The sequence below is a fragment of the Triplophysa rosa genome, linkage group LG14, assembly GCF_024868665.1.
Source record: "Triplophysa rosa linkage group LG14, Trosa_1v2, whole genome shotgun sequence".
Lineage (NCBI taxonomy): Eukaryota > Metazoa > Chordata > Actinopteri > Cypriniformes > Nemacheilidae > Triplophysa > Triplophysa rosa.
Window position 1 is genome coordinate 1,578,962 of NC_079903.1, and position 16,202 is coordinate 1,595,163.

A 16,202-nucleotide genomic window follows, 5' to 3' on the forward strand; every position below is an offset into this window, starting at 1 on the left:
GAGAGTGCTTAGGCTGATGATTATCCTCGACATTGGGTCTTGCCGCAACGTCGAGTTGCCGAACACCGTCATGTAGAGGGTGAGAGCGGCTGTGATAATACCCAGACGATGATGTGGCACAACGCACCGTCGATTGAGAGTGCATAGGCTGCTGATTATCCTCAACATTGGGTCTCGCCGTGACGCAAGGTCGAGTTGCCGAACACCGTCTTGTAGAGGGTGAGAGTGGCTGTGATAAACGCCCAGAGAGAGAGAAAACTCTTAGAAGTGGGCTGTTGGGACGGGGCAGGGACCGTCCCAGATCGACCACCAGCAATGAAATGGCTGGGGTCGGGCCCGAAGGTATTCTCGATCTCCCTGGGGTCTTCCCATGAGGGCCGCTTTGGCTTCCGCCGCGGCTGCTGATGGGGTGGTGGTCTCCTCTTCGATGTCTCGAAGAGGACCAGGGCTGCTGGGAAGCAGACTGTGCCTGGGATCTCGGCGGCCAGAGGGCGGTCGAGTCGCGGCTGGGGAGGACATACTTGATATCCTCTGTCTGCTCCCTTACTGTCGAGAACTGCAGCTCGACAGTATCACCAAACAGCCCCCTTTGCGAGATGGGGGCATCGAGAAAGCGGACTTTCTCGGCGTTACTCATCTGTGCAAGGTTCAGCCAGAGGTGTCTCTCCTGGACCACAAGTGTGGACATCGCCCGACCCAGGGCCCGCGCGATCACCTTGGTCGGTGTCGCCGCGGAGTTCCTGCATAAGCGCTGGGTCGGTCTTACCCTCGTGGAGCTCTCTCTGCGCATTGGCCTGATGGACCTGCAGGATGGCCATAGCGTGGAGAGAGGGGACAGCTTGGCCCGCAGCAGAGTAAGCTTTCGACACCTCAGATGCCGAAAAGCCTACGTGCTTTGGACGGGAGTCTAGGTCGAGCCCTTGGGGTACATCGACGTATCCTCTAGCTGCCCCACCATCGAGGGAAGAAAGGGTGATGGAACTAGTTGACGTGTACGCGCCGAAGGGGGCATTCCAGGTTGTACTAGGTTCCTCATGCACTTCCGGGGGAACACGGCACTGGGGGCGAGTGCGGCTTGGTGCCGCTCTCAAGCCCGATGTACCGTGTATCATGGCTGACATTTCGACGTACGCTTCTTCCTGAGCTCGACCCCCTGAGGGAGGGAGCTTCAAGGAATCGTCGGAGTCTCATGCCAGTAAGTCACCCTCCGATGCTGCAACAGACATCTCATCATCACGTACCGTGTCCGATACGTGATTGAGGAACAAGACGGTGGGGACCATCTCATGGGGAACAGTCAGACGAGCAAGACGAGGTGCGAACGGTCTGCGAGCCAGTGGCTGACGGATTAGCGCTCATAGTAATCCTCATATCACCCTCGCTGCTCGCCGTGACGGGCAGCAAGGCCGTAGTCCTGAACGGGAAGCAGACGAGGTGGTGGCTGAGTTCCGTGGGAACACAGCCACCCGTGACGCAGCTTCTGAATCGTCAACCGCCCGCAGTGCGGGCAGGACGTATCCACAACATCTGCCCCAGGGTACTGGAAGCAGACATCGTGTCCGTCCCCCTCCTCGATGAGTGTGTTGCACCCACGAGAACAGCGGGACATGCCACGCTGGAGAAATTTGCTCTTTTAGAGAAAAAACTCGAACACTTCTGGAACCGCCGAGGCGCCCAGGGGAAGTCGCTGCAGGAAGGGACAGTCCGCTGCACCACGTTGTAGAACCGGCAGTCTTGTAGTTGCTACTTGTAGTGAAGTCTGTTGATCATGAGCGAAGTCTCCGAAGAACAAAAGGTGAATGAATGAGACACGCCGTCTCCCTTTTATACTCGGATATCCGGGGGCGGAGTCCGGCATGCAAATTTCATTAGCCAATTTTCATTGGCCTTTTCTAAGAAGTCGGAAACGATTGGTACTCAGGGACTAACCCCATCTGTCGGTTCGACACAACGTCGAGAGACCGACAGAAAGGGAACGTTAGTTAAGCCATGGTTTCTGTAGTAAGATTTGTTTTGCCAAAAGTCACCAATACAACAACAACAACAAAAAAACATGGTTACTACACTTTTACCATAGTTCATTTTCACTGGTCCAGAAGCACTTCCAGTTTCAGTTTAGTTTCTTTATTTACTTTTAATCTTAACACATACAAAATCCTTTTCTTGACAAAAACTGTTTCCAAACTATTTTGTTTTTAATATTTGAAGCATCAATATGGATTTGATGTGCTACAAATAAACTCAATAAATATTGTGTACTAGACATTTGAAGAATTTTATTGACAAATAGCATTTTCATCAGCTATATCACTAAATATTCTGAAGCGCTAAACCTTTTGCAAAAAAAAGCCATGGATGGAAACATGGCTAATGACATCACAATCTGTTTACCTTGCAAGGTACTCTTACTGATAGGGATTATCACAAAAAAGACGCATGCATTCATCTGTTTAATGTGTTTAACTCTTGCTAAGTGTCCTTCAGAAACTCCAGATCCTTGTCAAGATGTTGTCTGAGCCAGGGCATCAAAGAGAACACACTGATGTGAAAGTCTCGGGCGTCTGAAGGCCAGTCATCATCTTTCACAACAGTCTTGGAGTCACATATCTGCGTGGTTCCCCAACTAATGACTCCCACCTGTAGGGGAATGACACGAATCTCACTCTTTGCCAAGTATGTTGTGCTATGAATAAAGTGTTTTTGTCCTGCTTCACTTCAGAGCCCCACTCAATGTATCATAATTATGTATTCTATACTTATAACAGTGGGTACAACCAAGCCAATGAACAGCTGACTGTCTCTGTCTGCTCACATTGGCTGTCTGGATCCAAAGTTGCTCTAACCCACATAAATATTGCTCACCACAGATGGATTTGTGGTTATTTGATAAATATCTGTAACATCTGGTAAGTTTAAAATATTTGTGTATTGGAATGACAAATAATGAAAATGAGAAGAGCGCTCTGTGCGTTCCCTCTTCATTTTGTGGTTTGCTTGCTTAGTCGCTTTCTTTATTCTTCTCGTGCCAGTCAGTATGATCGACTCCCTGAAAAGCTCCGCTGCTGGATTCGACATGCTGAATCGGTCGGAAAAAGGGCTGATGGTGCAGAACACACTGGAAAAACAAAGTTGGTTGAGACTCAGACCTGCCTGTTGGCTGACCGTTGGCTTGGTGTGTACCCTGCTTAAGTCAACTATACTACATTGTGTGGTTATGCTTGCCAGTGGGCCATAGATAGAAACGTCATGTAGCCATCATGTACTCCCACGTGTAAATTAATAGAAGGTACTGTTTTAGTCATGCTTGATCTGGATGCGCTATAGCCTCTGAACAGAAATGCACTTCTTATAATGCACCATTGCGGGTGACCGTTTTATTATTATTGGAGGGGTTTGGTCAATAACTTTAGAAGAATACCGCCCCAGGCTCATCAGCAAAGACAGCTGCTTTAGAACCAGGTCTGTTCAAAATAACATTTGATCACTTTTTAGACATCTGCGTTTGCTGTTGACAAAAAGGCCCCTATCATTCCTTGCTATAAAACTACATTGTTTTAGTCCACCCAAAAAGGAAAATTCTGTCATGATTTACTCATGCTGAAGTTGTTGCTGTTAACCTGAATACATTTCTTTGTTCTGTTGAACACAAAAGAAAATATTTTGAAGAATTTAGGAAACCAAACAGTTTTGGGGCACCTTTGGCTACCATTTTCATTTTTTATACTATGGTTCATTTTTTATACTATGGTAGTCAATGATTTCCCAGAACTGTCAGTTGCTAACATTTTTCCGAATATTTAGGGGTCAAGCCACGAAGTTGCTTCTGTTAGTGTGAAATTAGTGTCTGGTTTGCACTGAATTTAGTATATGGCTTCAAGAGACATCCCTAAATAAAAGTTATTAAAAGCTTTTTGATTGGTCATACGATTCTTGTATACAGCGTGTTGAAAGTATCTTTGCAACACTTTTGTTTATTGACACGAAACTTTTCTGATTCCTAAAAATTGGGTGACAGCCCCATCTAGTGGTCAAAAGTTATAAGCAATTTTATTGTGTTCTAAGTGCATTTCCCTATTTTAAAACTTGGTTTTAAAATCTGATCATCTGACAGGTCCAAAATATTTCCCTTTGGGCCTTGTAATTGCTGATTGCAGCTATATTTTTCTTTGCGTTCAAAGGGGGGTGTTTTATCATAATTAATGACAGTAGGGTGGAGCATCCCTATAAGTATCATAAGAAGCGTCTGTTTTGCCGGATCCTACATTCCAGTTCTACAATCCATTCATTTCCAGATTTGCACTCTTGGACAGATTTTATAATGCGAAAACAAACTGCATGTCACTCACTTGGAAATAGCGCATTCTCTTGCGTAAGAGTAGTGGTCCTCCAGAGTCCCCTGAAGGAACAAACAGTCATTACACATCATGCTGCATTTGAGAATAAATCTTTCATTTCCAAAGACAAACCTTTACAAGTCATTTCATGTCTGTGTGTCTCTGAACCTCCAGTGCACATGAATCTGTCCGTGATCACTTCACTCAGAGAGGCGCTGCTGTTCGCATAGATGGATCTAGCATGCTGAATACATTCACCTCTCTGCAAAACAGAAGTGAAACATACATTTAAACTGCTCAAGGATAACACGTTTATACAAATACGACCTTACTGGCAGGACAGAATGTCTGCTGATGTTTAAAACAAGCAAAACAAAAATGCCAATACTGTAAATAAGAAAAATTAACGCGAAGTACACCCTAAAAAAAGTTGTGTTAAAAACAACACATTTTGGGCCCTATCATACACTCGGCGCAGTGCGGAGCCAGGCGTGACGCAAGTGGTTTTTGCTAGTTTCAGTATTCAGTTTTCATTTTCACGTCCTGCGCCACGTTGTTTAAATAGCAAATGCATTTGCGCCCATTTTTGCGCCCATGGGCGTGCTGGTCTGGAAGCGAGGTGTGTTCACGTGCATTGTTGGTGCGTTGCTAATTTGAGTCAACTTAAATAGACCGCGGCATTAACCAACTGAAACCTGGTCTGAAGTCAAAGGCGCTATATATTTTTAGTTATTTAAAGAGCGCGTTAGGAGATGCTTCTATAGGCGGGCGCACAGCACGCATACACAAATAAATGGATCACAATGTTAAAGATTAGTATTGTGGACATAAAGATAAAAATCCGGCTTGTCCTGTAGATGGTTTGCTCTCGCGCTTAAAGCTTTAGCACGAGCTAAAAGTCGTGTCCAGTCTTTGCTCTTGCAAATTCCGCCGTGTAAATAGTATATCCGCCATGACTCGAGCACAGCTGGCTCTTAAAGGGAATGGGAGATGATACTGATTGGTTTACTGCATGTTTTGCCCAAAACACACACCCATGACTCACTAAGAGAATAGGGACAACCCTTTTAGACCATGCGCCTGACGCACCTCCATTTTCCCAATTGTTAAACTAGCAAAAGGGGATTCATACTCGCTCTAAGTGCACCTGCGCTTTAGACCTTGCGCTTAGATCAGATCGTTAAAATAGGGCCCTTTGTGTTTAGCTAAGAAGAAGACTGTAATTGTAAATGTAATTTATTTGTTGAAATCTGGAAGCTATAAACAATACATTTTTATTTATTTATTTTACCTTATTTATTATATTGCACTGTCATGATCAACGCAACAGTCACAAGTCATTACATTTCAAATGTATTTACTGAAACATTTTATTTTCATTTAACAACAAATATAAAATATAATATTTTACATTACTCATGTCCTTTTTTCATAAAATTGCATCAGCGTCATATGCATAAAAGTTTTCTCATAACTGCTGAAACCTGAAAGCCATAATTTAAAAGGCTACTACTATTAAATTCTATGATAATGCCATAAGTGAGTCCTGCCTCTGCTTTCTCTTAATAAAGTAAATTTTTATGATAGTAAAATCTTTATATCGTTCATGAAAGTATTGTTTGGTGTGAAACACGTTGAACATTAATGGACAGGTAGTCGATTCCTTAAAGATGGGGTGACATGCTATGTCATGTATTCTTACTTCTTTACACTGTTAAACGTGCTGGCTTCTCCTGCTTAACATGGTCAACTTGTTAAAAAAACGAGTTGGAAGTATGATGTAGTATTTCTGTGCTTGATACACTCCCCCAGCAATCCAACTTGTTTCGGAAAGTTTTTTTATACTGTATATTGGCTGTGCTGCGTCAAGATTGGCTGTGCTGTGGGCCTGCAGCTGCAGCTCGTTACTCTTGTGATAGTGAGAGAAGATGAGGTGTGTTTGTTTGTTCACAGCATTTCAGTGATGAATGTTAAATAAACGGTGGATATAACGCTGGATTTGGAGATCGTTTGAAACTGACAGATGGAGTGGTCCAAGTGCTTAAAGATACCGGACATGAACTGCACGCAGTGAGTCAAACTGAGTCATATGTCTGTGTTTTGATGGCAATCGGCGCGTATGTGCATAGTGTAAACAACAGGAAGGGATAATGCCATGATGTGTTATGTGCTCAGGCGTTAGTTCCGCCCCCCCCTGCCTGCCTGCCTCCAGCAGCTCTTCTTTTTCCGGAAATAATCGTAAAGCTGTATCTGTCTTTTACAGGGACGTGCACATTTTGAGGGGCATGGGCTCAAGTGGAAAAAAGGGCACTTCTCATATTTGTTTTAATTTTTTCCAAATAAAATGTTAAATATATTAAAATAACTATTTTTTTCAGTGCGGGCAGGACGTATCCACAAGGGCTGCCCCAGCGTACTGGAAGCAGACCTCGTGTCCGTCCCCCTCCTCGATGAGTGTGTTGCACCCACGAGAACAGCAGGACATGCCACGCTGGAGAAATTTGCTCTTTTAGAGAAAAAACTCGAACACTTCTGGAACCGCCGAGACGCCCAGGGGAAGTCGCCGCAGGAATGGACAGTCCACTGCACCACATCATAGAACCGGCAGTCTGTGTTGCTAAGTAGTAGCAAAGGTCTGCAATTCATGAGCGAAGGCTCCGAAGAACAAAAGGTGAATGAATGAGGCACGCCGTCTCCCTTTTATACCCGGATATCCGGGGGCGGAGTCCGGCATGCAAATTTCATTCGCCAATTTCATTGGCCTTTTCTAAGCAGTTGGAAGCGATTGGCTCTCAAGGACGAACCCCCTCTGTCGGCTCAACACAACGTCGAGAGACCGACAGAAAGGGAACGTGATTTTTGAAAAATGAGTTATCTCATTTTGGAACCAAACTCTATTTAGCATGCCAAATATCTCACGCCACCATGTTTTTGTAGACACACACTGCATGAACGAGCACAGATTTTCCAAAGATTTGGGGCATTTCTCCAGACCTGACGGGAAATCTGGTCTAAAATCATAATGGGAAACTCTGTTCTGATTGGCTTACTTTATAATTGACATTGTTTGTGTCTGGTTAATTCCTGGTGTAAAGCAAATATACTGATACAACACTCACATCATGATCACAGCTGATGGAACACTTGCCATCCAGAGCGGCACACTGCAACATAACAACAACACTGTAAACATACATGAAGAACACAAAATCTACATTTCACATGATGATGATGTGTGTATGAACCTGTCTGCTGGCAGTCCAGAACTTCCTCTGAAAGAACTCCATTTTCATCTGAATTCCCACAGCTGCAACACAGTAAAACACAACCACAGGCTGTAGATCTGTACACGTGTGTCCTGTTTGTTTGTTATTAACACATTTCTTTTAGGTATGTTAATATTTGGCATGTTTGTGTGCTGCTGCGCGTTAATCTGTGTGTAATAAGCAGAATATATGTGCTCTATGGGTGCATATTTCTAACGCGCACTTTAAACGCTCTGCGGCGTTGACTTTAGAGCAGGTTCCAGTCGGTCAGTGGTGCAGTCTATTTCAGTTGCCTCAAAATAGCAACGCGCCAACAATGCGCCTGAACACACCTCGTTTTCAGACCAGCACGCTCATGGGCGCACAAATGGGCACAAATGCATTTGCTTTTTCAAACCGCGTGGGGCTGAAACTAGCAAAAAACACTCCCGTGTAGTTGAAAGTTTTCAAAAACGCTAAGGAAAAACGTTTCTGTTTTTCATCTTGTAAACGTACTCTGACTCGGTTGAAAAACCAATCATTTAGTCATTTAGCAGACGCTTTTATCCAATCAAAACTTCTAATTCAGCTAGGGCTCGTGTACTCTCTCTTTCATGCTCAGCCAGAGATGCAATCGAGACACAAACAAGACAAAAATGCTTAGTAAGAATGTCAGTTTTTGCAGTGTGACTATTTCAATATTTTCAAGAAGACACACATGAGAACTCAATTATCTTCTCACAGACTGTTTGAGATATTCAGCATGTCAGACAGTTCTCTGTTCATCAAACAACAAAGGACAAAGACAAAAAACACTCTATAACTTAGTTTAATACAGTCAAGACTATACAGTGTTATTTTACATTTGATTAATTTCTGTACCTGATAACCACAGTTAGACCAACCTCAACATCTTAATTTCAGTTGTTTGTTTGCTTTATTACATTTATTTGTGCTATTGCACATACTTTTGCATATGGCGTACATGAAATTTATTTATTAAAGATATTTGATTTACTTAAATGTGTCTTAAAATATTGTCTTAAATATTTTCATCAATTTAACGTTTAATAAGTGCAATGTGAGTTCACCATAGTCTAGTGTGACGGGGGTACAGATCCTGGATCAGCGTCGCCAGGGGAACGGCCCGGCAGCTAATCGCGCACACCTGGGACCGATTAGCAGCCGGGCATATAAACCACACACGCCTCACACTCGTGGAGCTTGCACTCCACAGAGAGACTAACGTTATCTTTCTTTGCTCACAGATTCGGACACAAGCAACTGAGACATCACCGGGAACCACGAGCACGACCTGGCTGACGACCGCACTAAGAGCACCCCAACTCTCACTTTGATCTGTTTTGACACGTGTGTTAATAAATTCCCCCTCCGGGGTTGCTTTCATCAGCCATATTCCACGACTCTCTTCTGACTCCATTCCTTTGTTCACTTGTTCCTGCAAAACAACATCCGGTGCAATATGTTCGTTGCCACCCTGTGGTCAGTCGCTAGTTTTGAGGAATGTTCTCTAGAGACAGTTTCTTTTGGGGAGTGTTTCCTAGAGACAGTTTCTTGTGGCCGGACAACATACCAACATTCTTAACATTCTTTTAGTAAAAAGAAAACACTCAATCATCTAATGCTTTTAATTATGTAGCGTTGTTTTCTTAATCCTATGATTCATTAAAACACATCACAACTCATGATTATACTTAGAACATATGCAGTGGATTGATTCATAACATTTATTTTTCTTTGTGACTCTTTATATGTGTGTGTGTTTATCTAGATAATTTACGACTCCAACCCCCAACTTTCTCTGTTTTCTTTGTTTGCCCCAGTAACTTTCCACTGAGTGAAATAGAAAGCACATGACCAAAACACACAGCTTAATGAAACAAATGAAAGAAAACACTTATTGATTATATTGATATTTAAATCATACTTTTATCTAAAAAATATTCCCACAATTCACTCTCTTGACCTCTTGAAGAGGTCACACATCATGTTCTCCTTCATCTTCTGCAAAATCACTTGATAACAAAGGCATACTGTAAGGGGGTGGAGATTCTTTCTTTTCAATAGCTGTCCTAACATCCCCAATAATTTCCAATTTTCCCACAATTTCATCTTGTTGCTGTTGTATTCACCCTCTCTAGTAATACTCTTGTTGTCTTTACAAAATCAACACTTCTTAAAACTTAATACCTTAAAACCTGTAAGAAAACACTCTTAAAAATACACTTTTAAACCTGAAAATTGAAAAACATTGAAAAACACTCAAAATCACACAATAATGAAAACTTAATTATAAGGAATAAATGGTTATTTGTATGTCCACGTCCGTGAACACTTCACTCAGAATCTTTTGCACTTTCTTGAAATCTAGCTTATCTAGACCGCACCCCAGCCGGGGCACTGAGACACTTCTTACTCTATGAGCCACACACCAATCTCTCATATGTTTTAGGCTTTCTGTGAAACAGTCATACGTTGGTAAATCAGTGCACTGTTCTTTGGTTATTAGGTGAAACACAGTCCTGTCTCTCTCCCGGGTTACTGCACACTCACCCGGTTTTTTATTTTGACACCTTACTTTTTCCACTCCAAATTTCTCCTTGAACTGTTTTGCAATACCTGCCCCGTATGCACAGTCAGCACTTACACAGTGAGCTAATGGTTCTGTGTGTGGGCTTGTGAAAATGTCACCTGTTTTGTGTATAATTTGGAGCTGTTGGTGTTGTTCAATAGCAATTTCAGTGTCTGTGTTACCGTTCGCACTCTGTGTATCCTCCCTCTCTTGGACCTGAGTCCTCAGGTCCAAACCAGTGTCAGCAAGAGACCTAGAAGGGGGGTCACAAGCTACACAGGATGTTAAATGGAACCAAGTGTCTCCTTTGCCTTGGAGTTGCACACAATGTGAGGTGCGAGCTGTCACACGTATAGGTTGAGATCACCGTGGTTCATTCCACTTTCTGCGGAATTTTCTGATCCTAACCCAGTCTGTTGTGACTGGTGATGGCAGTTCCTCGGGTTGCGCTGGTACAGGAGTCACCTGATGGGAAAAGGTTCGAATCAGAGCTGTTAGTTTATCAAAATACACAGTATGTGACAATGGTTGCATGGTGTCTTCTCTCAACGCCGTACTGGGACCTGGAAATTGACGACCTGTAAGCAATTCAAAAGGTGTAAAGCCTGAGATCCTGTTAACAGAAGAACGGATGGACATGAGAGCAATTGGGTAAAGCTGACAGCCAGTTCAATTTAGTCTGTGCNGCGAGGATTGGCTGTTGAGAATGATACCACCCAGAGGAGAGGGCGGAATCAGAAGAAGGGAGCGGCGTAAAATACTGAATAAATAAGTGTGAAAGTGTATGTTCTGGGTTGTTGGCTTGTGGTGGAGTGAGGAGATCGTCTGACAACCCAAAGCTTTGTTACTCCTTTTTACATCTGATAATAAAACTTCTATATAACTTGGAGAAAAGTCTCTTTCAAATTTTTGAGCATGCAGGACTGCCTTAAAAGTCCAACAATTGAGAAAGCAGCTTTACATACATCATATTTAAAAAGGGAAAAATTAAAGAGAGCATATGGTTTTATTGCAAGTTTGTCTCTATGCAATGCCGACTGATGAAACTTGAAATAAATTTGTATTGTCAGAGACCATCAATTACTCAATCGAAGTATATTTAATTTAGGTATATTATTATTTTAAATATTGTTATGTTAATGCTGGGAAACTAAAATTGCAATACACCAGAACAATTGGCAAGAATACCAAAACGTGCAGAAAGAATATATTTGTTAAAGTATGCTAACACGCATGTACGTTGTTAAGCGCAAGTCATTTATATTTGTGGATTTAACAAAATCAGCAGTCTTCCAGTGAGTGAGCCAGTGGCAACGGTGGCAAGGAACCAAAACTCCACTATAGATGTATATGTAAGAGTGGAGAAAAAACCTTGGGAGAGACCAGACTCAGCGGTGAGAGCCAGTTCTCCTCTGGCATGTTAAAACAGCATTGCTGCACCTACAGAGAGAATAATTACTGTAAACTGTAAGATTCGACTGAAACATTTAGCTGGGCTGGTAAGTGAAAAGAGGAAAGAACTAGTGTGTATAGAAAGAGATATTTAGGTCTGTCTAATATTATGCTGGTCTGGATGACTGTAGGTTGTGGCTGTAGTTGTCATCAGGTGGATTGCCCATCATCACGATCGTCAGGCATGAAGTATTGTGCAAACTTTCTCATTTCTGAGAGCATCTATTGCCATGGTCTGTGGCACCTTTTGCATGGATACAAATTCCTGCTGAGGGATTGCAGAGCGCAATATTTCATTCTATCACATCTTCATGAAGTGTTACATCGATCCCTGAAGATCAATGAAACACATTTTAGTGGTTAGGAAGGAGAACTTTATAAATGCTTTGCAGCCCTTTATCCTGAGCACCAAGCCCATCTTGAGCAAACGACGTTCACTTTAAATCCACTTAGTGCTGCATATTTTAGTGGATGTTGGAAGACAGAAATGTGCTCTCTAAAAAGAATTCAATAAAAAACAAAAACATGTTTTCCAGGCCGTTACAGAATAAGGGAGTGTTTTAATCAAAACAAACTGGTTCGTCCAGACAGAAGGGTCTGACTGCCGCCGCTGATGGTGAAGAGATGAATCTCTCTATATCAGCAGATAGAAAAACAGCACTAAAATACCCTGGTGTCACTACATGTAGTCTTTCAAACAAACATCACCGTCTTTATTTGAGAGCTGTACTGTTCCTCAACTTTTGATCAGAATAGACAGCAGGTCATCACAAGTCTAGTCCACAGAAATGTGGTTACATTATAATATTGTCTCTGTACTCCCAGTGTAACACACCTGGTTGTAAGCAGGGGGTCCTCCCGTCAAGGCCGCTTCTGCTTCCGCGGCGGCTGCTGACGGGGCGGTGGTCTCTTCCTCGACGTCTTCTTCCGGGAGGCCGCCTGCCTAGGGGGCACTGGAGCCGGCGAACGAGGAGGGCTGGGGCTGCTGGGAAGACGACGCCGCACGGGATCTCGAAGGCCGGAAGGCGGCCGAGTCGCGGAGGGGCAGGATGTGTTTAATGGCCTCCGTCTGCTTCTTCACTGTTGAGAACTGCTGGGAGAAGCAAACTTTCTCAGCGTCACGCATCTGCGCAAGGTTAAGCCAGAGGTGTCTCTCCTGGACCACCATAGTGACCATCGCCTGATCCAGGGCCCGCGCGGTCACCTTAGTCACCCGTAGGGTGAGATGGGTGGCGGTGCGGAGTTCCTGCATTAACCCTGGGTCGGTCCTCCCCTCGTGGAACTCCTTCAACGCCTTGGCCTGGTGGACCTGCAGGATGGCCATGGCGTGGAGGGAGGAGGCAGCCTGGCCCGTGGCCGCGTAAGCCCTCGACACCAGGGATGCCGAAAACTTACATGCCTTGGACGGGAGTCTAGGCCGACCCCTCCAGGTGGCGGCCGTCTGTGGGCACAGGTGTACTGTGACGGCCCGCTCCACCTGGGGGATGTCGACATAGCCCCTGGCTGCACCACCTTCGAGGGAAGTTAGGGCGACAGAGCTAGTCTGATGGAAACGAGCCGAGAAGGGGGCGTTCCACGTCTTACTAAGCTCCTCATGCACTTCCGGGAAAAACGGGACCGGGGTACCACGTATCCAGCCGTGAGTGTTGGGGGAGAGATGGTGCGGTGCACTGCAGCCCAATGCTCGCGGCAGTCCGGGAAAGCATGGTTGACATCTCGATGTCCGCCTCTTCCTGGGCTCGACCCCCCGAGAGAGGGAGCTCCGAGGAATCGTCAGGATCGGATGCCAGTAGGTGGACTTCTATGCTGCAAGCGACATCTCATCGTCGTCACGTACTTCCGAGGCAGAGGAACAAGACGGGGTAGGACCGTCTCCTGGGGGACGGTCAGACGATCAAGACAGGGCGTGAGCGGTCCGCGAGCCTGTGGCTGATGGCTTGACGCTCACGGAGATCCCTATATCACCCCCGCCACTCACCGTCGCAGATGGCAGGGCCGTAGCCGCTGCTGTCCTAGGACGGGAAGCTGACGAGGTGGTGGCTGCTTCCATAAAGAACACAGCTACCCGTGACCGCAACATCTGGATCGCCATTCACCCGCAGTGCAGGCATGACGTATCCACAAAGGCTGCCTCAGCGTGCCGGAGACCCAAACACCTGAGGCAGACATCGTGTCCGTCCCCCTCCTCAATGAGTGTGTTGCACCCACGAGAACAGCGGGACATGTCGCGCTGGAGAAATTTGCTCTTTTAGACAAAAAAAGGAAAAAACTCGAACACCTCCGGAACTGCCGAGACGCCCAGGGGAAGTCGCTGCAGGAAGGGACAGTCCGCTGCACCACGTCGTACGAATCCAGCAGTATTCGAAGATCAGTGTAGATCAGAGTAAAGATCATAATATCGAAGGCTCTGAAGAACAAAAGGTGAATGAATGAGCACGCCGTCTTCCTTTTATACCCGGATATCCGGCGAGGAGTCCGGCATGCAAATTTCATTCGCCAATTTCATTGGCCTTTTCAAAATAGTCAGAAGATGATAGGTTCTCAAGACAAACCCCCATCTGTCGGTTCAACACAACATTGAAAGACCGACAGAAAGGGAACTTCAGGTTCCTTTCGAACACTAAGTTTCTTTCTGTGTTTTGGATCACCCTTAAAATCAAATCATAAATAGGTTGGATGTTGTGAGAGAATTCTTCTGCAGATCTGGGAGCACAAAAACAAGAGGCATCAAGCTTTTGAACTCATTTATTTTAGAAACTATTCATAAATATTTATTATTCATAACTATTACTCAAACGTCACTGAGTGCAGCTGTAATGTGTCAGAGGATACATTATGTCATGATCCCGGTCTTGTCTAGGTGTTATCTGGAACGGGGGGGGGTTGTGTTTTGTTTTTTGTCGAGCACGTGAGCTCCGTTGTTTGATGGTTCGCCACGTGCTCGGTGTCTGCGTCATTTGCCCCGCCCTCATGATTCCCCGTTAGGGCTTTCCCCTCATCGGTGATTCATCTACTCATCACTCTCGCACCTGTAGCTCATTCCCCCCTTTAGTTTTGCTCATTCCCGTTATTATCCCACACCTGCGGCCCATTCCCACTCAGTAGGTATCTCTGTATTACCCCTCTCTTTCTCTCGTCCTGTGTCTGACCGTTGCATGTTTATTGCCAGTACAGACTGACTTAGATCTAGTGAGTCTAGACTAATAGCTTCAACCTTGCCTTGCCTTGTCATAGTTACCACGTCTCGAGATATACTACTTACCTCACTGAGTGTTTTCCTGCTGCCCTGTTCTCGTCACCCCTCCTTGTAATCCCCTCTTTAGTCCTCGTTGGCGTCCCGGACTGCACTCGACTCATCCACCAGGCACCGTCTCTACGGACTCGGAACTGCACCCTTCTCAGGGATCGAAAGTATCTCTCACGCTGTGAGTTTCCTAGATCTCTAGTATCTCTCTCCTGTGGATGCTTTAAGACTCTTTGCATTGGACTCTATCTCTGCGGCGGATGCGTAATCCCCGCCGCATGCAGAATATTCAGTGGTGCATGAGTTTGAACTGTTGCTGTTTGTTGTTCTCAATAAACTTTGATTTACCCCGCACTTGAGTTATCCTTGTCTGCCATCACAACATTATATACGGTACCAAAAGACATCTGGAAGGTTTCATATGTCCAGGGGTTCACAGAATGACCAAATAAGGTATAGCAGGTCAGACAAAGAATGTTTAGCTTAGAAGGAATCCCCTTCTCCATATAAATAGCCTGAAGGAATCCCTTCCTCCAACTATACAGGTGCTGGTCATATAATTAGAATATCATCAAAACGATTTATTTCACTAATTCCATTCAAAAAGTGAAACTTGTATATTATATTCATTCATTACACACAGACTGATATATTTCAAATGTTTATTTCTTTTAATTTATTAATTAAAGAGGGATTTGCACAAACGAGCTCTGTTGCATTGCAAAACGCACTTTTTTATTCTGCTCTCTGGCAGTATTATCCTGCTTCCTGTTTCCTGCATCGCTGCCGGCAGCTTGTTTGTATCAGTGCGCTTACCACTTCGCTCTAATTTTAGTGTATTTTATTATCGTTAATTATTATTGTCGTTGCTAACTTATCCTGATATCTCAATAACCCTGTTCCTGTTATTTACTTGGAAGAGTCTAAACCAAAAGTGATAGTTAACTTAACGCCGTTAGCATAGCAATAGCGTGTTAGCTTGCTTGCTGTTCACACTGTGGAATATCATCTTGCCTCTGGTTTGTCTTGTGTGCTAACTGTTTCTCTTTTTAAGCGAGTATACTACGATCCATCGAGCAACCTTGGTAAGTTGGAATTGCACTTCAAATCCGGTGAGTTATGGCTTCTATTCCTATTATTGTTACTTGCACCTCATGTCATATGTTTAGCTTAGCCTTCTCTGTCAGCTGCGAGGGCTTTATATGCGATAAATGCAGGGAAATAGTTAGGCTGACAGAGAAGATCTTAGAATTAGAGTCTCGCATCCAATCTTTATCTGAGGATAGTAAGAGTTTAACGACGATAGAAAACACTTTGGATGCGAGCAACATTAG

The 16,202-nt window shown here is 44.4% G+C and overlaps 2 protein-coding genes across 2 annotated transcripts in view; both read right to left on the reverse strand.

The window, feature by feature from the left end:
- Positions 1-2,390: 2,390 nt before the first annotated feature.
- On the reverse strand, positions 2,391-5,260 carry LOC130565301 (complement factor B-like). The gene is made up of 3 exons (XM_057351929.1): positions 4,467-5,260; positions 4,347-4,396; positions 2,391-2,637 (listed from the first exon to the last, which is right to left on the reverse strand). Exons 1-3 carry the CDS (start codon positions 4,513-4,515, stop codon positions 2,470-2,472), a joined length of 267 nt encoding a protein of 88 aa, XP_057207912.1. The 5' UTR covers positions 4,516-5,260; the 3' UTR covers positions 2,391-2,469.
- A 2,082-nt stretch (positions 5,261-7,342) lies between these two features.
- LOC130565168 (voltage-dependent calcium channel subunit alpha-2/delta-3-like) overlaps positions 7,343-16,202 on the reverse strand; it is a 49,121-nt gene continuing 40,261 nt past the window's right edge. The window contains exons 18-19 of the mRNA XM_057351751.1: positions 7,580-7,641; positions 7,343-7,498 (exon numbers count right to left, since the gene is read on the reverse strand). Coding sequence (XP_057207734.1) covers positions 7,412-7,498; positions 7,580-7,641 — 149 coding nt within the window. The 3' untranslated portion in view covers positions 7,343-7,411. The remainder of the gene's footprint in view (positions 7,499-7,579; positions 7,642-16,202) is intronic.